At 36.7% G+C, this 25,795-nt stretch overlaps 1 protein-coding gene across 1 annotated transcript; it reads right to left on the reverse strand.

Annotated features, from left to right (window-relative positions):
• Window positions 1-2,219: 2,219 nt before the first annotated feature.
• Window positions 2,220-21,157, reverse strand: LOC140171294 (gamma-crystallin D-like). Its single transcript, XM_072194524.1, has 10 exons — window positions 20,926-21,157; window positions 19,122-19,172; window positions 17,873-17,988; window positions 15,871-16,000; window positions 12,885-13,027; window positions 11,601-11,754; window positions 8,869-8,898; window positions 6,554-6,672; window positions 5,541-5,685; window positions 2,220-3,809 (listed from the first exon to the last, which is right to left on the reverse strand). The coding sequence occupies exons 2-10, from the start codon at window positions 19,140-19,142 to the stop codon at window positions 3,792-3,794; spliced, it is 876 nt and encodes a 291-aa protein (XP_072050625.1). The 5' UTR covers window positions 19,143-19,172; window positions 20,926-21,157; the 3' UTR covers window positions 2,220-3,791.
• Between the last annotated feature and the right edge of the window lie 4,638 nt (window positions 21,158-25,795).

A 25,795-nucleotide genomic window follows, 5' to 3' on the forward strand; every position in this document is an offset into this window, starting at 1 on the left:
TTTGAGCCCATGAAAACTATATTCATGGTATTCCGGAATAATTGACTAATTAGTAATACACAATTGAAACTGACTAAATGATCAACAAACATATGTTCTTAAAATTGAAAATCAAATGAGCCCATAATACTAAAGGACGCATATAAAAGCAAATGAAATCAAATTTTAAAATATCATTAATAAATGATGCAATGATACATTTTTTATTTGATGATTATAGTGGAAATAATGCTAAAAGTAGATATACAAAATTCTGCAAATTAATATTTGGCGTGGCACAATGCAGAAAATATAGTCATTTGGTGTGATCTGGTGTGATTTCATTTCTTATTGACCCGGTGCTTGATTGTATTCATTTTACAGAAAACGTTTGAATGTCGGGTTATATAAAGGGTATTAAAGGATATATGAACGCTTTATACAAAACTCTTTAAAAATGTCGAGTTATATAGAGAAAACGTTTTAATAATATTCAAAAACATTTTTCTTGGCATTTCAAGATAAGAAAAGGACACCAAAACATGAATATTAAACCATGTGCTATGAGGAGTGTGTCACCCCGGTTGGGAAATTGTTTTTTATAATATTCTTTACTTTGACACCGGTTCATGGTTCAGCCAAAAATAAATAAATAAATACACATGTATATTAAAGCAGCAGTAGCAAACAATCGGAGTATATTATGTTGAAGGAATCAGAACAAAGGCACAGCAACATATCATGGACGGGCACATAATTAGGGTTAAGGGTACTGGGTCACGGTACGCACGTACGGTTATGGGTGTGAATGGGGTCAAGGATTCTGGGTTACAAGCAGTGGCGTACCGTGACCGCTCCTACCCCGGGGGCTGAAGAAAATTCAATTTTGCCTCCCCTTCCTCAACAGCCCGAAAAGATGGACCCAATTTTTTATTCCTTGTTTTGAAAAGTGAAGAGCAAAAAAAAGAAGAAAAAAGGATTTTAGGCGCTAGCGCCCTAAAAGCGATGCATAGTACCATTTTTTCACAGTTTTTTTTTATACTTTTTCAAATTTTTCCGCCCTTTTTTCTTTACTAATTCTTTTTGCCGCCCCTTCTTCTTCCGCCGGCCTTGTTTTTGCCCCCCACCTTCTTCTTCCGCCGCCCCTTAGTTTTGGCTCCCCCCGGTGGCCTGGCGCCCCAAAAGCCCCCCCAAAAAAAAAATACGCGCATGACTAGGGTTAAGGGTACCTGATTAGGGTTAATGACAATGGGTTACAGATACGGGTTTGGGAATACTGATACATGGGTACTGGGTTGAGATAGTTATATAAATGGATATCTATACTATCAAGGATATATGTGTCATCTCCAGTGAGGTAAGGGGGCATCGGGATATTTGCCTCTTAGCCTTGGGATATGACCCCAGTTTAAACTCCCCCTGGCAAATAGGGGCAACACAAAGGGAATATTGGGAAATTTCACAATATTTGTTGGGCTTTGGTGCCAGTTGCCCCACTGTAAAATAGGGGCCCGGCATGAAGAGGTAATTGGGCATTTTCCCCCAGTTCTGGGATACTTCCTCAGTTTCCCCTTGCCAAATAGGTAAAGTTTCCACTTTTGAGGTAAAAATAGACACAATACTCCAGACACTCACTTTGCCTCCCAGTGTCAAAATGTGACTAGCAGGAAATGGACATAGAGGTATTTCCCTAGTTTCGGCTTTTCCATCCGGTTCCTCTGTTAAAATGGGCAATTTTTATATAAGATTTGGCAACTTTTCGTGACTCCGAGGGGGCTTCCCCTCTGGCAGTCCCAGGACATGTCATACATGCAGGGCTACAGACAAATAATCGAACTGTTAAAATGGACGATTTTGACATGATAAATTTGGCAAATGCAGTACATGTGTATTACAGAAAACCGTGACCAGCTTCACATACATTTTGGTAAACGTTTCCCCTAGGATGGGTTATGCAGCGCTACAGAAATACTTGTTCAGATACACTTACAATGTATTATTTTGACATACACATTGGCAAACATTTCTTGATTCCCCCCCCCTCTACTGGTAATGCAGCCATACATGTACACAAAACTTTATCAACTATTGTAAAAAATCTTGACATACCTTTGGGCAGAAATTGGATATCCCCTGTCCACAGGTTATGCAGCGCTATGATAACGTTATATTAAAAATCAGTCCCCACCAAACAAAACATTTTAATGTTTTAATGTTTAAAAACACATATGACACACAGATATTGTTCAAGATGCTGACCTTTAATATATGTTGAAGCAATATATTTTCCATTATAAATCTACACAGCAAATTGAAACTATTATGCTATCCTTAATCATACGCTTACATTTCTTGAAACTACCTAAGCGCTCATTTTAGTGAGAGAATTTTTACCCAGGTAAGGACCGGCCATCAAAGATTACAATAGAGGATACCAATAGCTATACACTAGTACCAAATATAACGGTATATGATGTTTATAATTGATAATTAGGTGGGGTTGCACCCCCCCCCCCCCCTTCGTAGTCCGAGTTACAAAATATGGCTCAGTAGTTCTATGCTTAAACAGGAATATGAGAGATATGTCTCATATCCCTGATCTAAACTAAAGATTTATTAAAAACGAAATGTAGAGCAAACCATTATCTTGATCTAATAGTTATAAAATATCAATTACTAGTATATATTTGCATAAAAAATAAATCCGCACAGCAGATTGGTGTCTTTTTATATATATATTAGTACAATGTATCTTAAGTCATACACTTACTATTTATACCTCTTAAAACTATGTAACTTAAGAAACTATAATAAAACTTACTTATGAATATTCATATTTAGCCACTTTCCAGTTCACTAGACTTATAACCAAACCAGGTAGCGCTACATTAAAATTAATACTTCGTTGACCAAGGTTTTACATGATCACTATAAATACAAGCTCACTAGCATGACTAGTTTGAGCCCAGGAAGACTATATTAATCAGTTTTGCTGAATAGTTGGTAAATTTAAAAATACACACTTGAAATTAACTAAACAGAACATTTAAAAAGATAGACAAACATAATGCTAAAATAGAATATCAAAAGATCCTACATTTTATTCTTAATTTACTTGTTTTATTCTTGTCTACATCCATGACATCGGAAGTTTATAATCTGTGTTTATTGTTTAATATAACTTGTTGAGTCTTGGTACTCTAATTATTTAACGTAATCATTTTTTCATATCTTTAACAAAATCTTTAAAGCCAAACGAATGTGTCATTTTGGACATTAAGATTCATTCTAAATGATTGGTTCTCTTAAGATTACGGAACCATGAGAAGGAAGTCAGCAGCAGCAAATTTGTGACTATGAACAGATGAATGACAACATTACAGGTAACATTGCCGTGTAAAACTTTCACATCAAAATATGCAAACGTAAACGCTAGACATGCTAGATGTCAATGGATAAACTTTAAATCAATATCACTTGCTTTCTAGTGTTTTCCCATAGAACAATGGTAATCAAAAGTTGCTGTCCAAAACTTTCAATGTTACAGGAGATTTTATTATTACAAGTATTAGTACAATTTCCTGCGCAAAAGAAACACCTCAAACTTACATTCAAACCATAATCTGTTAACTTATAATTATCATAATCTTAATGTTTACACTAATCAATAACCCTAAACCATATACTATGTTCTTTTATCAAAATGCTTAAACTAAGGCTTCAATAATCGTGACGATGCGGCAGGGCAATTTGTTTATGTGGTTCACCACGCACCCCGTACCTCGCAGTTACGATCGCACCAAACAGGGTTTCTATTCGTCTGGTTTAACCTGAGAAATGAAAAGAGAGAAAATAAGCAAGTAAATACAAACATCTGAAAATAATTTCATCAACAGGGCAAAAAGTAAAAGGGGAAAAGAAAACACAACAAAATGGATGTGGACGGGAGAATGACAGAAGTACAGTATAATATTCATGACACGATTGACAGCCTCATACCAAATTCTTCTTCATCAAAGCTGAGATTATCATTTTTGGATCATAAAAAATGTCATACTTTTCTCATTACGCTAGTAAAGGTTGTGGTCTGAGGTTGTGGTAACTACGCTGAAATTGTATGTACTTCTTATATCAAATACGCCGGAGCAATGCAGCTAATTATTATGTTTTGATAAATCCAAGTGTGTGAAAATATTGGATCAAAAACAAAACAATGATAATATTAGATGCTTTACGCCCAATATTTATTGGTCTCGCTATGAGTTTTGAAATATTGTATGTCTCGTGCAATATTTTAAAACCCATAGCTCGACCAATAAATATTGGGCGTAAAGCATCCAATTGTATATCAAAATTTGGACATATACTGCATAAGGGCTCAATTTAAGATATATATATATATTAGATTTGTGGGGTAAGTTATGAAATAAAACATTTAATAAGTAAAATAACATGAAATGTCATTTCGATTTGTTGAAAATGTCAATTTACGCCGGTAGTTTAATGAATAACAATGATAATTTTCCACCATCTATTTTGAGATTGTGAGATCATTTTGTGAAATTGTCGGGTAACGGGTATTGTTTTAGGCCTCATCATTTTTCAGTAGTCTTAACTAGATATCACCGACAGCACAAGAACTGATTACAATAATCTTTTGATTGGATCGCACATCCTGCATAATATTCATCATTCATGAGCTAAGTGGATAAACACTCAATCAATGCCTTTGGTGTATAGTACTACCAGCATGCCCAGTGAAAGCCCAAAAGGTCCTCTACTGCAATCAAGATTACGTGCATCGATTTCACTTGATGATCTACAAATAGATGATGTGCACTGCGTAGTTATTATTGTCTAAATAAGCGATTGTGATTGTTGTTTCACATAGCAACTCTGCACATTATAGTCCACCATTCCGTTTTAAAGGGAATTTTTATTCGGCTTGGCTGACTTTAGCTAGCCTACGGTGCCTTGTCCTGGGGCTTAATCCTATTTCATTGTCTGCCAATGACCCCTATTTTTAGCAGTCCACGGCGAACGACCACCTTGTTTGAAAAAAAACCCAATTCTACACCGATAGACAACTTTAGTCGTACTCTTATACCATGGAAGTACGAGACATGTTGATACGTCACTTTCATACTTCGAGTGCTTGAAACCAATACCCTATACAAACCCTAGCTTTTTATGTGGCACTGTAACAAACTTAAATTCAATTAATCGTTTTCCGGGGTGCTCGAATACGAAACTAGGGGTCAATCGGTGTAGAAATTTTCAGAAAAAGGCGGTCATTCGGTGTTGGCAATGTCAAAAATGGGGTGATTTTATATGAGAGCGCCCAAAATTTCACAATTTCAAAGTACAAAATAGACACAACTCATTTATTTCGCTCAAAATGCACGCAAAGCGCGCTGAAATTTCAATTTTGAGAACTAATTTTTCAAGAAAGTGGGTCATTCAGTGGGTCCATTTCCAGGCTACTGGGTCATTGGGTGTAGGATTTTCCAGGTCTTTTCATGGGCACATGACATATTTCAATATATGGGAGTTTTACATACCGGGTACAGTGATAAAACCTGGACTCCATCTGTGTTGTCCGCACCCGGCATAGATGTTGGATTTGGGTACCTTGGATTACTGTAGTTGAGTTCAGTAACAGCTGTTGCACCCGTTTTAGGATATGCCACACTGTAGAGCTTCCAACTATTGAATAGTAATAATAAAAGACGATAATACAGCATGATAACAGGGACAGTTGAATTATGCGAAGGGCGACTGGAATTACGTCACAATTTAATTGTATGTATCTTAGGTCCAGACAATAGGCGCCATTAGCGGCCATTTTGCTTCCTACATTTTATTCACGTGTCGTAATCAATACTTTGGTACAAATACATATAATAGTTAACATATTTACTATTAAATCTTAAGTTCGGCAAACAATCTTTAAATATTATAAGTTCAGCATACAATCATTTGGGTCTGTTATTTCAAAATAAGTAAAATTTGAATATCAGTGATAAATGGAAGTTGCTGTTCAAATTAAATAACCAGGGCCTTTTTGGTGACAGAACGAATGGAATAATAAGGGATCTTTGGATGACAGAAAATGTGTTCGAGAAATGTGTCCTTGGGTGACAGCGATTTGAAGGGTTCTTAACAGCCGTACATGTATATACAACATGGCCCCCGGGTTATGGTTGCAAATGTTATAGGATTAGAGTTAAGGGTAGGTACCTAGGGTAGGGTTATGGTTATGTTTAGGGTTAAAGATAAAGGCTTAGGTTATGAAGTTCAGGGTTGGGATATGGGGTTAGGACTTTATGACTAAATGACCCTTTATCGACCTGTTACCACCCGAGCAGATTGGGCCTAGTGTATGCCTATAAACAATAATAGTCAGACGTTTTCCGTTGAGTGTTTAATAGTTCTCGGTTGCGATTTCCGCTCAAAAACATTTGTTCGATGCTCTGTTTTGGGGTTTTTGTTCTCAATATTTCTCAACGCGAACTCGCACAGTCGACGTCGGACTATATTTTTCATAACCTTCACGAATTACTCTACTACTCACTTTTTTCTTCCATTTACCACTGCAGACTTGATGCGGCCTTGAATGTCGGACGTATTGTCATCTTTACTCGTAAACACATGTTTTCTGCCTGAGAACTTTACACCTTCATAAAGAGTGACCTGTAATCAATCCATAAGACCATAAAGTTATGTGTCAAATTTGCACTTTTTTGGGGCGCCCTCTTGAAGTTGCAAATTGGTTCAATTTTCGGCTTTGCTAGATTTACTTTGCATCTGTTTTGTTTAAAAGTACGTGCTTAGAAAAAACAACACAACTAACTTGGTTTTGATTTTATTACTGTTTACTACTATGCATTCGAGGAAAGTAAAGTATACTGTGCCAAAAAGAATCCTTACACTTGGAAAAACCTGCACATTATAACACCCCATTGAATCCAATGTGACTAAGAAGTAAAGTTACAAGCATTTGATAAACGAAGAATAAATACAAATTTTATGGCAACTTAATCAAATTGATGTTTTTGACATTTAACAGTACTTGAAGTGAACTTGATAAAATTAATGATATGTACATAAAGGAAGGAAAAGCCGTCCGTCATTTGCGACCTTTCGTATTGCAGATATAGATTCCCCCCCCCCCCTAAAAAAAAAAGACCTATAATTTTTTGGTATTTTTGAAAAAGGAAATTCTCGACTGACCGACCTTACTTTGGCAAGTCCATCTGCCCGTAGAACATGTTGTTTTTTGTCGCCTTTTAAAAATGAAACAAGGTCAGGTGAAGCATTCCCCTGCGCAATATACATCGTGGGGGGTTTCCTTGCGTGAATAAAAACACGGAAATTTATTTCGTTTAAACATATAAGAAAACACTTGCATTATATTTACCTTCAGGCCCGTCGGAACCGCTACGGCCGGTACGGCCATGGCCGTACCACTTTTTAGCCAAAAAAAAAAGGAAAGGAGAGAAGAGAAGAGAAGAGAAAGAGGAAAAGGGAAAAAAGAAGAGAAAAGGGAGAAGGGAAAAGGTTAAATTGCACGTTATAGTAGGCCCATGCCTAAATCGCAGTCGGGTCAATCTATAGACCTAAGTCTGTGATTATTTTACATGCAGGGCCCGTCACATTGTCATCAAAGTCAGTATATAGGCCTATTAAGACGGACTCCGTGCTGACTTCAATTCAACATCGATCCATGCATGCTTTAATTGCGAATCTCAAGTCTTAGGCCTATAAAGTGTCAGTGTAACATTTATAATTTTAAAAATTGAGTTTGGGCCTTTTTTGTTTTAAAAAGCAATGATAGTGTAAATGATGCACCAAATGGCTTCAATTGGACCTTCATTTTGCAAAATTTCCAAAACTTCTCAGGGGTACATCCTCCTCAGACACCCCCTGCGTATACAAACAACTGTCAGTTTTCGTGTCTGTAGTATTTAACACTCACCACTTGATGTTTAAACCAATAATTCATAAAATAACAGTGAAAAATTGGCCTTCAATTGGCTTGTCATTTCGTAAATTTGATATTTTCGGCTTTTTCAAACTACACAATAATAGTGCCAAAATGGTCCACGAAATGGCTTCAATTTGGTCTTCATTTTGCAAAAGTTTCTCACTTCTAAGTGGGGCATATCCCTGCGTGCGCAACTTTATGTTTACATGTAAAGCAATACCGGGTAATTTATAAAGGTCAAAACTTGTCCACGAATGGCTTCAATTGGGCCGTCATTTCGCAAATTTTCGGCATTTTCAAAATTAAAATTTTACACAATAATAGTGCAAAAATAGTCCACCAAATGGCTTCAATTAGGTCTTCATTTTGCACCATTTTCTCACTTCTGACACCCGCGTGCGCAACTTTATGGGTACATAATTATAAAGCAATAATTCAGACAATAAAAGTTAAAACTTGTCCACAAATGGCTTCAATTGGGCCGTCTTTTTGCAAATTTTAGGCTTTTTCAAACTAAAATTTTACACAATAACAGTGACAAAATGGTCCACCAATTGGCTACAAATGGGTCTTCATTTTCCTAAATTTTCTACCCCCCGTTCGAAAACTGGGCTTTCAAAATTACTATCATGTGTACTGTAATCGAGTCTTATCATGAATTGGTAACATGTTTTATGGTTGATCATTTTATTTTGAATGTCCTAGTTTTGAAGTTTAGTCCTATTAACTTACCGTTGAAATTCTACTTTTCATTTTCCAAAGTGTTTGAGCTTCCAGGGGGCTTCGCCCCCTCGAACCCCCATGAGGGGCTCTGCCCCTTCAAACCCCGCTGGGGGTTTCACCCCCAGACCCCCAAAAGTGGGCCGTACCACTTTTAATTTGCTTCCGACGGGCCTGTTTACCTTAATGTCGTCGTCTGGATCATTGCCTGGCTATGAAGAGGAAGAAAAAGAAACAAAGCGTATTACTTGAAGGTAGTCTCAAGGGTCTCATAATAATGGTGTCTCTCATAAAACCGTGTATTAAATTTTTTAGTATTTTAATGTCTGAACCAAACAGAGTTATAAACTCGCGTACTTTAAAAAATGACAACTGCTCGAACCGTTCTTGAATAATAACATTTTGACAGTCACACCTCTAAATCCATTCCCCTGGTCCATTCCAATAGCCCTGATTCTACGGTCATGGGGTTTACATACATGCCTCATGCTCAGGTCAAAAAAATCTTTCAGTTGGCGTAACCCAACCGCCCCTAGATGTTTCAAAAAACAAAGATTAATTAATTAAAAAAATAAAACCTGGGAAAAATATAAAAACTAGAAGGGTCTTGACGAAAGTATGTACAAAACATTCACAGTTGACAAAGTGAGTGAAGTGATAATCTAAGAATTAAACTCTTTATTTATTCTCCCAAAATTTGAGACAGCAAGATACAGCACTAATTAGTGTAATATAATATGCCATGGTTTTTACATACTTATACCTGCATAAAAAAACCCATTTTGTGTTCTGGCCTTCCGGCATCCTAAATATGCCGACATAAGCCACCATGTAAACTGCAGTTGCCTTTTATTCTGACATACCGGCACATCACTGGCATATTACCAAAGGTAGAAAGGGTGTTTCCATAACCTGACCACCTTTTCTGACTACATTTTCTGACTACCTTTTCTGACCAGCTTTTACAGTGAGCCCTGTGATATTTGATTCTTACACTATAGACCACAATGGCCTTATCCCAATGCCATAGTCCAATAACATTAACTAAACAATCATAGTGCAAAATGAAAATGTGACCTCAAGTTGCAGAGTATGAGTTTTTGTACCCCAATTTTCAAAGGTCATTCAATGAATGTACAAATGTATTGGAGTTAAAGAACTGTGCACTAATAGATGAGAATGTTTTGGATCCTAGTAGTGTTTTACACCATGCTGGGTGATAATTTGCAAGCTTTTCTCTCACGGACTTGTTAATAGATAAACAACATTTTTAAGGGTACATGGTTGTTATTTCTTTCTCACTTTAGATTATTTATTTGTACCTTTTGCTTGTCGAGTACCCTTTGATTTTGTTTTGTTTAATACAGTTTGACTTTTGTTTGTATATTTAATGCCACTGATGTAAAAGCAATTTCCAAATAAAAACTTGAAACTTAAAAACTACAACACTTCCATGGTAAATGAAATTATTTAAAACAAATAAAATAAACTTTTGCACACACATCCAATTTTCCTGACTTCATTCGAACGAGTGCTCCCTAGTGTTACCCTCAGCACTTCCCTGTTCAGACTTTGTCTGTCTGATGGACAATTAAGAGTATACGATGTATTGTTGGTCGAAGCAGCAGAAAACAAAGTAGTTCACAGCACCTTGCAAATGGTAGTGAGCTTTAGCAACAATTGCATTGCTCAATGAGCCCAATCGGCATTGGAAGTTTGCAATGCATTGTGGGACACATTTTGCAGTTTTGGGACACTTTGTCCTTTGACCTATCGGGAAAATTCAGAAAAATTGGGGTTTTGTGCGTACAAAATATAATTTAAAACGTGTTTATACTAGAATAAAAACAAACCCAAAAATTTGATTATTGTATAAATTAATTATTTTATTATTTATAATGATAACATTATTACAATGATAAATTAATTATTAATGATTACAGCAATTTTCCAGATATGTCAGAGGTCAAAGTGTCCCAAAAAACCGAAAGTTACAATGGCGATTGGGCTTATTCATAGCAAGCGTGTAGAACTAATTCAAATATCACAGATATACTTTTGTAGGTGCTGCGGTTCTTGAGTTATGTTGTACTGTAAAGAGGGCTGAAAAAACAACACTTTTGTAAAACGTACATAACTCATTAACAATAAATTAAGCAAGTTTTCCAAAGTATATGATTTGTATAATGAACTTCTGCAAAACACCAAAGTGTTATTTTTCAATAATATATTGATTCAGATAATGAAAATCTGCTTCGACCAACAATATCTCGTATTCCCTTAAACCCATATTCACATTCATGCTGCACCCTTTAATATATCAGGGCATGTATGACAAATACCATGAATATGACCTTGTGAAGTGGTAATTGTGTTTACTTTATTGATTATTGACCCAGCACCTGAAATGATAAGTGTCTCCTCTCTAAACTGCCCTGTGAAAAACAAAACAAATTTCACTTGATACTAGTAATTTCAATTTTATGTCACTTTTAACACCCAGAATGGTACAACATTATTGTGCAAAGTGTAAAGATAATAAAAATGAAGCAAACATCAAAATAATGTCAAATAAGATGGTCAAAAAAGATGGTCAGAAACGGTGGTCAGAAAAGGTAGTCAGAAATGGTGGTCAGGTTATGGAAACTCCCAGGTAGAAATGATAGTAATTTTTGTTTGTTCATTCTGACCACGCGATTCTGACATACCGGCACATGACTTTTGATAAAGGATTACTCCTAATTAATGATTGCAATTCGTTGTAGTAGTATACTCTTCTGTTATTCTAAGGTGAGTGATTCATTTTCTGAACCGCTTTTTTGATACCATAATTTGAGACCATAATTTTGGGGGTGAACGAACTCCCTTGTACTCACTAGCCCAGCCTATAACCATGATAACCATGTCAACTTACTCTTTTTACTGGCCTCAGTGATGATATCTTGTCGTCCCCATCTACATAGTAGCCAGCGTTTACGTCAGCTCCCCAGCTTTTTTTGGTAGGAAAGGAACCTGTCGTGAGTATATACTGTCGACCTGCGAAGTTCGGCTTTTGGAACAAGACCCACCTGTTTAATATTAATTCATGAATAATATGGTAATTAATTTGCATGAACATGAGGTATACACATGTACAATGCGTTGGAAGGGGTTGTGGATCGTGAGGGTCTTGGGATCCATGGCACATAAAACAACATGCCTAATATTTTACGCAATTCGTATTAGTTAGAATGTTTTGTTTTCGGCAAAATTTTTTGTCTGACATTTGTATCCGCTTCTTGTGGCGTAAAGTATAATCCGTCGAACCGTTAATTGGGTAATTTTCACTGCTTTATGACATTTTAAGACATTTAGTTAAAAATAAATTGCTACCTATAATTATAAGGTATGGACAAATATCTTGTAGTAAAATATCGGCACCGGTACGTCCCGTACCACTATGCCTGGCATCAGTTGCGCGTGTCGGCACATAATCTTTATAGCAACTAGTTCAGGCCGCAGCTGTGAGAGTAACTGTAGCAGCATACAGCGATACTGTTTGACCTTTGACTTTTTGTCATTGTCCGTCATACTGAGGATTCTTTTTAACACTTTTAAGCCCGACTGGGCATACGTACTCTAACGTTTGACCCCATATACGACCTTTGTCCGCGAGTGGCCTCGGTTTGATTTTGTTCATGCTCCCGTGATATGGAGAATTACTTTCACCAAGTTTAAAAGCCAAATCAGGCAAAGTTTAAATTTAGCTCCTGGATGACCTTTGACTTTGGATGACCTCGATTATATTTTTACGTGTTCCACTCGTATGAAGGATTGCTTTCACCAAGTTTGAGTCCGATCTGACAAAGTTTGAAATTTGAACCCTCCACTGTTGCTAATATCTATTCAAAGGCTCCGATATATATATTAATAAAATTGGGGACCTATTAATATGAGGACTGGTCCGAGGCTTGAAACGCTGAAGGGGTGGGTGCCGGAGGGGTGTGCACCTCTTGAAATGAATACATTTTACATGAATTGTACCTTACATTATGAATTACTATGATACCCTAAAATTATTTGGGGCCACCACAGCCCCCCCCAGGTTTCGGAGCCACTCCTATTACAATATATCCATAAGTCTTCCAAAGGTCCAGTGAGGAGCTGGAATAGATTATAAATAAATTGTGATTTGATCGTAGACTATGATTTTACTTACGCGCCACTTTTGACTTTAATAGAAGAAGTCGTGTTGAACCCATAACAGGGAAGGTCAGAAACGGACGATTGCAAAATGGTGCTTTGTCCACTGAAATTTTCAGATGCGAAGAGTTGTATGTTTGAAGGCTCACACAATGGTGCCTGTATAATAGAGTGAATGCATGTGAAAAGTGAAAAAGAACATGAATTCGCTGGCGAATTAACGTAATAAATCGGATTAACTACCATAGCAATAGATCCATTAAATTAAGATTAGATTTAGTAGATCCATTAAATTAGAGTTCTGGAACAAACCGTTTTTATTTTCTGGGAATTTAATCCACAGATTTATTCACGATATTTCGGCCGTAGGCCTTTATCAAGTGTGAGTTGCGGTCCGCGTACCTGAAAACAACCAAAGAAAGTATTGTTGCGTAAAGTGCGTGCGTGTGAAAAGCGAGCGCGTGTTGTGCGAGCGCGTAAAGCGCACATGCCATAAACACGCAGGAATTACGCAAAAACGAAAAAAGGTACGCAGATCGCAACTTATGGACTACTGAGCAGCATGATGAATTAAATTAAGTGTCACATTTATTTATATTGAATACATTAAATTGTAGATTCATCCTGTTTGGTTTAAGTGTTCCAAGTTGGAAGATTATTCGTTGTTCCATCATATATATATATATATATATAAATAAATAAATATACAGATGGATATATATATATATATATAAAGAAGTAAAATTATCACAGACAGCTATACAGTGCTCGATACCAATAAATGGTAGAGCTATTTAAAAAAAAAAAAAAAATATAGACACAGATATTAATACATTTCACAACACTGTGTTTCACGCCAAAGCGATCATCAGGTGAATAAATTAAAATTGAAAAACACGATGATCAAAGGCCTTTCCAAAAACTCCGTAACCTAGCAACGCGTGCACGCGGTGTCGAAAAACACACCTGGCGCGAGTATGACGCACAACGGTAGGTGGTGACATAGGTTATGGAGAAAATGAATAGGCCTAAACATACCATATAAAACATTACTTTTTCTTAACACGGCTATGACGACATTTGCTTATCAGCTCACTTCTTTTGTTGAGCGAGATTCTTGGATTACTCATTTTTGAGTTTAAGATTGCCATTTTTTCTTCTAAACAAAGGTTACAAATTCCTGATTTTCTCATTTTGGTGTTGGATTTTTGAACTATATCCCAACTGATGTTGAACTTTTCATCTTTGTGTTTAAGCCCCCAAACATATTTCGATAGTTCTGTCTCCTTTTTGTTTTTTTCTAGCCGAAAAGACTTAGTGTGGTTGTTGTACCTTTCCTTAAATGTACCGCCTGCTAATCCAATATATTGCTTTGATTCATTGTCTGAGTTTACTGTGGCTTTGTAAACTATAGCTTGAGATAAGCACTTTCCACTGAGAGGACAGCTGTCCTTTTTTCTACAATTACACTCTTTTTCGGGTGGCTTATCGGCGCTACGTCTGATTTGTGCGTTGTGGGATTTCATAATCGCGCCTATATTTCTCATGCAACTATAACTTACTTTCACGCTGTTCTTGTTGAATATTTTAAACAGCTTGCTCCCTCTTGGAAAATGCTTATTAATTAGGCGAATAAAAGTACCTCCTACGTTTGTTTTAACGTTCTTACTAAATGGCGGATTAAACCATATAACCTTTCTTTTCTGCTTTTATTCTTCTTTTTGCTATTATCTTGTTTCGTCGAATTGATATTCTCCTTTTCACTGTACTGGATTTTTTCAGAATAGCCACATGAACTTAACGCTTCGTTGTACGTTTCGGCTGCTTGGTCGAAAATCTCTTTGCTTGAGGACAAAGTAGAAATTCTCTTACTGATTGCTGCAGGTATATTTCTAATAATTGTTGGTGGATGGTTAGAGCTGGTGTTGATATATACAGGTGGATTGTTCGGCTTACTGTACGGCTTGTAGCTTCCGTTGATAAGATTCAGATTAACATCTAGAAAATTAACTGATTTAAGGTTCGTTTCAACTGATATTCGCAAGCCGTATGATTTGAAAATTTCTGTGATTTTCTTTCGCATTCTGTCTGCGTCACTTCCGGAACATTTTCTTAGAACAGCTAACCCATCATCGCGGAAAAAAATGGCAATCTTAAACTCAAAAATGAGTAATCCAAGAATCTCGCTCAACAAAAGAAGTGAGCTGATAAGCAAATGTCGTCATAGCCGTGTTAAGAAAAAGTAATGTTTTATATGGTATGTTTAGGCCTATTCATTTTCTCCATAACCTATGTCACAACCTACCGTTGTGCGTCATACTCGCGCCAGGTGTGTTTTTCGACACCGCGTGCACGCGTTGCTAGGTTACGGAGTTTTTGGAAAGGCCTTTGATCATCGTGTTTTTCAATTTTAATTTATTCACCTGATGATCGCTTTGGCGTGAAACACAGTGTTGTGAAATGTATTAATATCTGTGTCTATATTTTTTTTTATTTTTTTTATATATATATATAGATATATTTATAAAGATTCATAATTAATATATATAAAGATAATAATAATAATATAAAGGTTATAAATCGCCATAGAGACAAATACCAGTTTACTACAAACTGTATTCAATTAACTCAATTAATATACAATTTTGGCTCAAAAGTCCTCACGGAAATGTGATCATCCTTATATTTTCGTTAGAATTGGGGCTGTTTAAGGTTTTTCGAATTCTTGAGATGGGAGGAATACTCTGGTATGGCTTTTAACAACATTTTGTGGTACCCAACAATCTACAGCTTTGTGGGAAACTATCAAATTGTAAAGAATTGAGTGTTTATCATCAGGTTCGTAAAGGTGAAAACTTGTAGGGTCTGACAATATTTAGCAAAATTTAATTCATGATTTTTCACATTTTATCGTTTCGTTGTCAAATATTGAAGTTTATTCATATGAATACATATATTTTGTATAAAGTATTAATCTATTGAATGAAGTCATCGTTACTTACCATATCCATCTTCTTGAAGGAAGACAGATAGTCATCATGAATGTCGTGAAAGCTCTGCCAATCAGGGTATTCGCCCTCTTCCAATAAAAGTCCATATCCCTTGTACTCGGGCCAAGTGTAGCCGATCCATCTACGAAGGAATCACATACACATACTTTTACTTTACTCAGCGGCGTAGCCAGCTTTCTTGGTCGGGGGGGCAAAATAAAATTTTTGGGGCAGACGAAAAAAATTGCAGTTGCATCATACAATACATAGAGACTGTATGTCTTCGAGCTTCCCGAAAAGGGCCTTATTGGGATGATGTGCGCGCGTAGCGAGAAAAAAATGGTATTTTACACTATTTTCGCCCATTATCCGGCTAAAAAAGGGCTTTATTGTTACAATGTGCGCGCGTAGCGCGGAAAATTTTTGTATTTTACACTATTTTGGCCCTGAATTTTGCTAGAAAAGGTGCTCCTTGCCCTTTTTCTTTTCCTTTGCCCTCCTGATTTTCTCCATTTTTTTGTCAGAGGGGCACTTTTTTCTTTAATTTTTTTGTCAGGGGGGGCAGTCTGCCCCCCCCTGCCCCCCCGCTGGCTACGCTACTGACTTTACTGCAAATTTGTGCAAATTTTTCAAAATGTTTCAAATGTTTGCATCAACGTTTATATTTTAACTCCTTTTGATTTCCCCAATCTCACGAAAAGACCCCCTTTTTCCGTGTTTACGCTCTCGCCGAAAGAGCCCAGGTTTCATCCCCGTCATCCCCGTCACTTCCAAATGTGATACGTAGATTTCTCAAAAATCCCCGCCATATTTGATAGATTTACCAAAGAATAGTTTGTAAAGTACTATTACTTATATTTTGCAATTGGGAACATTTAAAAAAATCGAGGTTTGGGAGCCAGAAAGCCTCAACTTACAATCACCTGCTCCCACAAAACGAGCATGACGTCCCCAGGGCACTATAGAACATACAGTCCATTAAACATGACAACATGCAACAGAAAACGAAAGACATTGTGAAGGAAATATTGATTTTGAAGGCCACAGCAAGGAGCCAACTTTATGTTCATTTTGTGAGAGCTGATCATAGTGTGTTACGGCTATCTGCTTCTGAACCCTCGAAATCATTGTTTTACCTACCGGTATTACAACTCATGGATTATTTTAGTGAGAGTGCCTGGGTGACCTAAAAAAAACCCTGTAACGTTTCCCCTATGAACTCTAACCCTTCAGCAACATGGTGCATATGTCTAGACCTAGGCCACACCTAGTAGAACCAGTGTTTTTTGGCATTCTTACGCCTCAAATGATAAAAGTAGAATTGGTTTCATTTTTTTCTATGCTCCCTATGCTTCCCATGAGGGGTCGAAGATCATAATGGGGTCAAAATGTGTTCTATCATGTTGTAAGATATTGTTCCTCTCATTGTCATATTGCACTACAGGTAGAATGATTGCTTCAGGGGTTATAGAGTAAACTAGGTCAAATGTCAAATATCTCATGCACAGAGGACAAATTTTCAAAATGCATCGTTTCAATCGCAACTTGTCTCAAATTACTCCTATCGGCAAACGAAATAGGAAACCATATAATCATGGGTCAAGCATGTACATATTTCTATTGGACTCTAACTCTAAAGGGCGAGAAGTTATTTAAAGGGGCTAATTAAATGACCATTTCGCCCCTCTGAAAAATGCTGGCTGCGCCTCTGCATAGTTGTCATGTGCAGAGAGAGGACGTATGTGGAGACCATCGGTCACCCAGAGTTACCTTCCAGGTACCAATCACAGGCTGTGGGGTTTAATTGAAACATGACTGGATTTCCATCACGGTGAGATGCAAGGTAATTTCTCTCTGCTTTTTATTATCATGAATGAGGCCCATGTCAGAGAAAGTCATCTTCTTTTAAGTTATGGTGATTTGAAACCTAATTTCCCCCGATATCAATATAATAATTATAAGCTTAGTTAGGCCTACACCCGTGGCGTATATAGAAACAAAACATTATACTTACACACTGCCGAAAACTTTGATAGAAGAGATCTTATTGTCAAAATCACCCAGTTGCGGCTGGTCCTGACGGTACTCTGCACAGGCTCCGCTGAAGTTTTTTTCTGTGTAAACGATGATCTATAAGTGTGTATGGAGATAAAACAGTGCATATTAAAAGGCAAAATTGTGGTTGTTTTCATAGGCGTAGATCCGGGGGGATGGGGGGATAAATCTCCCAATATTTTGATAGGGGGACGGTCCATACAATCACGGTCACCCCCCCCCCCCACCCCCGTCCCCATGTTGACGCCTGTATGTGGGTTTTGATCCAATTAACCTCATATTCGGTACTTTTAGCCGAAAGTGCAAATTTTTGCCCAAAACCGATCTTTTCAATACCGATACTAATCTTACAGTTGCGAGTGATCAGTTTAATATGAATATCTATAGAATTACGATCCAGGTCTTTATCCCTGTTCTTATGGTTCAATGCATAGGTATCGCGTGAACATTGTAGTCCAGGGCGATATATTCAAAAATTGTATTAATCTATTGCTATGCTAGAGTAAAAGGAAAATAAATGAATTAATTAATAATAAGTATTATAGAAACTAAACACAGAACAGCACTAAGCAGCCATTCGATGATACCAAAGCCTTTAAAATTAAAACTTATCGTTAGATGTTTTTAACACCAACCAAACATAAGTCACCCAATTTTGAAAACTGGACGTTGAATGTACACTCTCGTAAATATTGATTGGCAACATTTTCCAATATGTCAGCGCTCTAATCGGAAATAGTACATAATAGATGTTGCGGTCCGTTGGTTTAAAAGGTGTTTAACTTGAAGTTGAGGTAGCTATTAATACAACCTTTATGTACATTTTGCACTGTAACTCAGTAACAATTTGTCGACTTTACGAGCGGTTTGCAGTGGATGGTCACACATGGAACCAAAACTTGTATAAAATACACCATCGGAGATTACATGTGCACTTACGGTGTGGTTACCAAAAATCGCTCCGAAACGAAAAATATCTCAAGCGTTAACTTTCACTGGGATAATGAGAAATATATGATCTTTCTTTTGATACCAAAATCTCAATTTTGATGAAAAAAAAAATGCGGATCAAGGATCTTTAATTTATTTTCAATAAATGCATTTTTTAAAGTTTTGGTATAGCAAAAATCAGATGTGTTAATAGTATGAAAATTTATCATGTATGGTAGTAAGACGTAAAATAAAGGCGAAATAAAACTATTACTTACTTTTTCATCACCACATGCCATAGTGAATTTTTTCTTGTGTCTTCCTTAATACTGAATAAAATGAAAGAAGATTATAATCAACGTGTGACTCAATCAAAAAAGATTGTTTGCGAGTTATGAGGTAATTTCAAATCCTAATTGTCCTCTATTGTTCAAAATATTCAAATGCGATATTCTCATAACGATGTACCGGTATGCTAGAACAGATTTTTCTTGACCTCAGCACCGAAATATAATGCATTCAGTTATACAGGGTGTCCCAAAAAAAGAGGCCCCTCATTGCGCCCTCTTTTTCGCCTATTTCTGAAAAGTTGATCAAATATATTTTGGTATGTAAAGAAACCTTTAATTGTTAGCTTTAATAAACCAAAACAATTATTTCAATCGGCTCACAACTTTTGAAGATATGCTCTTTTAAAGACAAGTACCCGTTTTTCACTATGTCCACGGATAGCAAACAGTGTGGTTGGGATGGGTTATGCTTTGGAGTGGCCTGCAAGATCACCAGACCTCACACCACTTGATTTCTTCATTTGTGGCAAAATCAAAGATCTTTGCAAACGTATTACTGCTATATTCGCAAGTATCCGGCGCACACGGTTGGTACGCAACGCAATTAATGCAACGAGGACTATGGCTGAAACCTGTATTCGTCAACAAGGCAACCAGGTAGAGGGCAGAGCAGCACAGTAAACTCACTTCAAAAGAACCAAAGACAAACTAAACAGCCCTTTTCAGGGCTACCTTTTATTCCAAGAAGAAGAATTGTTATGTTGACAATAAAAAGAAAGCGAGAAACAATAAAGTAAGAAACATAATCAAACAAAAAGGCATAAAATAACCGAGAAAAACATAAGTAATTGCAAGTATAGCAAAAGAAGTCCCATCCCACATCAATTTCGCCCAAATTAATGACACTTAACAAAATCCATAACCCATAAGCCCACCGGTAAAGCCCATTCCCTAAAATAAAGTTGTTATTTTATAAAGTTATGGTATATGCACTTTCAATCTTTGAAGTAGTCAAACCTCCTCCGTGGACAGAGTGAAAAACGGATACATTTCTTTAAAAGGGCATATCTTCAAAAGTTATGAGCCGATTGAAATAATTGTTCCAGTTTATGAAAGCTAATGGGTAAAGGCTTCTTTAGATACCAACATTATACTTGATCAACTTTTCTCAAATAGGAGAAAAAGAGGGCGCAATGAGGGGCCTCTTTTTTTGGGACACCCTGTAGTAAGCTGTAAATACATTTTACAAATATAGTGTCCACAACTTATAAGTTCCCCCTAATACTTTTTTAAAATAAGTCGAAAAATATTTTACGAAATGTAAAAATGAAGAAATGTATAGTCCTATTTGTTTTACACATGTGGACCAATTTATAGCGTCACACATCATTGCGTTCAGTCGCAATGGTTGATTGCTACGCCACCGTCTGGAAAATGTGTTGATTTTAAATTAGCCTTGATATCAATGTAATAGTGTACCACAATAACATCAACAACAATAACAAAAAAACAATTATTTGTAAATCGAATTTGGGGAAAATATTCAACAAGACACACACTTAGTAGACGCTGAAGTCCTGCTAAATAAAAGGAATTGAAAATGGCAAGACCATAAAACAATAAACATTAGACAAGGAATTAACTAGAAAGAAGGAAACAACAGATTGCCAACCCAAAGTGTTGCATTTAAACAAGGCAACAAATAAACACATACTATTAGGAAACAAATTGACGAAATGAAACAAACTGTAAAATTACAAAGTACTAGGTAAAACGTACAAAACAAACTTACCTCAATATAATTCACCGAAGAACAATTGATATTGCAACAGCAGATTGTTGTGAGAGCAATAAGACTGCACGATTGTGAGACGGAGAGACCGAGACGATTGTGAGACTGAGACAGTTGTGAGGCTGTGAAGATTGAGAGTCCTCCTTTTAAACCTTTTCCATCAAGAATCGGTGGTAGATTTTACATCACCGCGATTTCTCATTGGCTACTGTATCTGAAATCGTCGCGATTTCTCATTGGCTACTGAGCATGCTGAGTGCTGTAGTTATACTTATATAATGTTTCAATGTATAAGCCTGTCACCAGTCACCTGCAATCAACATATCATTAACATTTTGTGTAACTTCCGGTGAGTTATTTTAGAAAATGATGGAATAGTTTTACGAAACGTTTCCATCAAGAATCGGTGGTAGATCTTACATCACCGCGATTTCTCATTGGCTACTATATCTGAAATCGTCGCGATTTATCATTGGCTACTGAGCATGCTGAGTGCTGTAGTTATACTTATTTAATATTTCAATGTATAAGCCTCTCACCAGTCACCTGCAATCAACATATCATTAACATTTTGTGTCACTTCCGGTGAGTTCTTTTAGAAAATGATGGAATAGTTTTACGAAACGTGGCGGTGTAGCCAGTGGCTTAAAATGCATTTGAGTAACCAAAATATCAAAATATCGAAATGTTACAAAAATCTAAACAAAGTATTTTCGAATCAAATCTAGAATAATGTTTTAAATTTCTATTCGCTCTATGTCCGGTGAAATATGAGGGCATTTAGTATAAGTTGAAGGTAGTGACGATGAGAGCATTAAAATAAGAGTGGGGTTGTGCGACGAGCCTATTTTGTTCCGGTTTTAACGGGAATTTTTTTTAATTGTGCAATTTTACCCCATTTGGACCCAAAACACGGTGTTTTTCGTGCTAAAAAGGAAGATGCACAGAGCAATTATTATTTTCATTTGTTCTCTGTAGAGATTTCCCGTCCAATGATGTCTTGAGCTGATCTGTGGTGTTCTTCCAGTTTGAAGGCCGATATGAGTTGTGGAAGATATTTTGATACTTTCTCCGTGAGTTTTCTTTCGTATTTCGCTGTCGTGTTGGACCATTCCTCTTGAAATGCGGCTAAGTGTTATTGGTAGTATAGTATTGGGTTTTCTTCTAGTTCTAGAAGTTGAAGGTCTAAAGTTGGTGGTCTATCTTCTTCGCTGGAATTTAACTGATAGAGAATGATCGAAGTCAGAAATTTGAGCTGTATTCATGTAGAGATTAATATTAAAAGTAAATTAGGAGACATATTAGGGTTAGAATTATTTTGATTTTGTTTGAAAAATGATATAAATAATGATATCAAATAGAGTGGCCTATCAATAGAGATGTGAATAATGTTGTGTTTGAAGGTGGTATCAAATACGCTTATAATAGTTAAAGAAGTAAATAGGTTTCAAGAACTTTTGTAATATAAACATGTGAGTAGAGATTTAAGAGAGTATAGGTAGATATCCAAGTTATTAGGGCTCAAAAATTAAGTATTTCAAAATTGAAAAACATTAAAGATTTATATGTGAACTATAGAATATAGTAGAGCAGTTTTGCGCAGAATATGTGCGTGGATGTGTTGTGTAATATCACAGTATGGGATTTGATGGCTACTGTACTTGCTACATGTAGAAAAAGAGAGTTGCTATGAATGGTGGATAAAATAATTATTGTTTCATGCCGCATGATACTATTTTTGATCTAGTGAGTAAGCAGGATTTGACCCGTACGTTGATCATGATGGCATGCATTTTGGGTATTTTGAGGGTATTCGAGCCGCACTTATAGTTATAGTTGTTCTTTTCAGAGCCAAGTTAAAGGTCCAAATTGTAAAACCTCGTTTCCCATGGAAAGATCAGACCATAATCAGACCATGGCCAGACAGTAACATGAATAGGTTCATTTCACCTTGAAGTCATGGATAGTCTTGAAAATGGGCTAATATTCCCCTGGGCCATCCAATGTGCCATGAATGAGTATAGGCCTATGACTACACCTGGTATCTACAGGACAGTTTATACTCTCATTTCCACATAATGTTGTTCCTAGCTGCGGCTTTAAGTTTGAGCGTGTCGCACAGTGTCATCGACCCTATATCTTCATGGCAGGAATGGCCATGGTAGGTTGAATCCACAGCCACGATTAGCCATTTGGTTCAAACCTTTAAAGCTCTTTAAAACTAATAATTAGTCGAGGGACATAACTAAGGCTACTCACAATAGCCAGGTAATTGATCTTGGTTGTGCGTGAATAAGCTTGTATACCCCATTGAGGTCAATGGTCATCGACTTTTATACTGCCTACAGTGAGTGCAGCTGTACTACACGCTGCACGCTGTAGTCCATTACAGGACCAACGCAATATAAAATGGTCACATTTTGAGTTCAAAGCGCACGGCCAATTTTCAAAGCGCATTCTAGCGACTATCATATCTGTTCAACAGGTATTTTCAAGTGTATGAGACCACATCTGGTTTCTTGAGAAAATTCATTTGCGGGAGATATTCATCAATTTCTAACCCAGTATCGGAAGATTTTCGTCTGATATCAAAATCGTGCATAGCAATTCACGTGTATCGATCCCGTGTATTCATTTTAGTGTCTCTGCTCCACCAAATAATTATTAGCCAGGCGGTGTCGGTGTGTGTCGGCTTGAGCATGTTGAGTGTTGTTTAATGCTGTGGGATTTTAAGCTCAAGCAAGTGGTATAGAGTGAGTAGGCAGACTTTGTCCGTACTTGTTTTGATGCAACTCAAACAAAATCTGCGCATGCGTAGGTGGGACGACGGATACAACATGCTAGAAATGTCTGAAAGTTGCGTAAGGCTTAAAATATTACAAAATGCTATGCAAATAGAAATTTAACAATTCATTTGATTTTCTTATAGATGATCTAAACCTCAAATGAACAGAAAATTAAATAAATAAATAAATAAATAAATTTCTCATTCAAATGATGACTTCTTTCTCTGTACCAATACTGATTAGAGTACCGCCAAACCACAATCCACCACTACCATTGACTACTGCCAGGAACAGTAGCGTTACCTGCCGAATAATGTTTTAAATTTCTATTTGCTCTATGTCCGGTGAAATATGAGGGCATTTAGTATAAGTTGAAGGTAGTGACGATGAGAGCATTAAAATAAGAGTGGGGTTGTGCGACGAGCCTATTTTGTTCCGGTTTTAACGGGAATTTTTTTTAATTGTGCAATTTTACCCCATTTGGACCCAAAACACGGTGTTTTTCGTGCTAAAAAGGAAAATGCACAGAGCAATTATTCTTTTCATTTGTTCTCTGTAGAGATTTCCCGTCCAATGATGTCTTGAGCTGATCTGTGGTGTTCTTCCAGTTTGAAGGCCGATATGAGTTGTGGAAGATATTTTGATACTTTCTCCGTGAGTTTTCTTTCGTATTTCGCTGTCGTAAATCTGCGCATGCGTAGGTGGGACGATGGATACAACATGCTAGAAATGTCTGAAAGTTGCGTAAGGCTTACAATATTACAAAATGCTATGCAAATAGAAATTTAACAATTCATTTGATTTTTTTATAGATGATCTAAACCTCAAATGAACAGAAAATTAAATAAATAAATAAATAAATTTCTCATTCAAATGATGACTTCTTTCTCTGTACCAATACTGATTAGAGTACCGCCAAACCACAATCCACCACTACCATTGACTATTGCCAGGAACAGTAGCGTTACCTGCCGAAATTTACGAGGAATGGTCGAATACGACATCAAAATACAAGAGAAAACAGCCATCTGAAATTGAATCCCAGCAAGTGTCAAGCCATGCAAATTGCTTTTTTTAAACTCCATTGCCACCGCATCGAGGCTTAAGAATTGGGACTGAACCCGTAGCTACAGAACAAACTTGGAATGTCCAGATGAACGCTATGTTTTAAAAAAAAAAAGTAAATTCCCGGTTGTTCATGATACGAACCATAAAAGGATTTGGTTTTACTACCAAAGGGCTTGGTGTCGTTTATAGTGGATTATGTTCTTGAGTACGCTGAACTGGTGTGGCATTCTGGTATTTCAGCTAAACAGAGTAAAGAAATAGAGGTCATTCAAAAACGTGCCTGCAGAACAATCTTGGGTCGATACTAATTATCGTGCTGCTCTTCTAGTTTACAAGTTTTACACCCTCTCTGATAGGAGGGTGGATCACTGTCTAAGTTTCGCCGAAGGACTTACAAAAACCAATCGAGTTGTTCTGAATAATATTCTATCCATGTAATTTTATAAAGTGCAATATTTCAAAACATGATTTTAGTGACTTTTATACTTTTTCTAAATGTTAAATCAAATTGTATATTTTTATGGGGTTTTTTTTTGTATGTGCAATTCTTGTTTTAATGTATAGTGTATAGTTTTATATTGTAATTTATTGTATATAATTTTGCATACGGGTCACGAATTGGAAATAGAATAATATAAATTAATCAATAGATCAGCTCAAGACATCATTAGACTGGAATCTCAGACCGTGGAGAACAAATTGAAAGAGCTATAGGACTTAATTCATTCTTTTACCAGCAAACACATACCAAACACCCTCATAGATTACAATTAGCATGACTAGTAGAAGATGAGCATTTTGCAAGACAAATGAGAATATTTGTGCAAAGGTAGGTGACCGATCCCTTTAATGGCTATTAAATGCCCCTTATATCTTACTAGCAACTGCCGACATCTCAAAGTGTCACATGACCAGCCCAGAGGGTCAGTTGCCTGACGAAGTCTGATGGTTTCAGAGGCAACGTACCAAGTTGCAAAAAATGTAAGTTCCAGTATTTGATTTAATTCAATCTGAAG

The sequence above is a fragment of the Amphiura filiformis genome, chromosome 15 (assembly GCF_039555335.1).
Source record: "Amphiura filiformis chromosome 15, Afil_fr2py, whole genome shotgun sequence".
In the NCBI taxonomy this organism is placed as follows: domain Eukaryota; kingdom Metazoa; phylum Echinodermata; class Ophiuroidea; order Amphilepidida; family Amphiuridae; genus Amphiura; species Amphiura filiformis.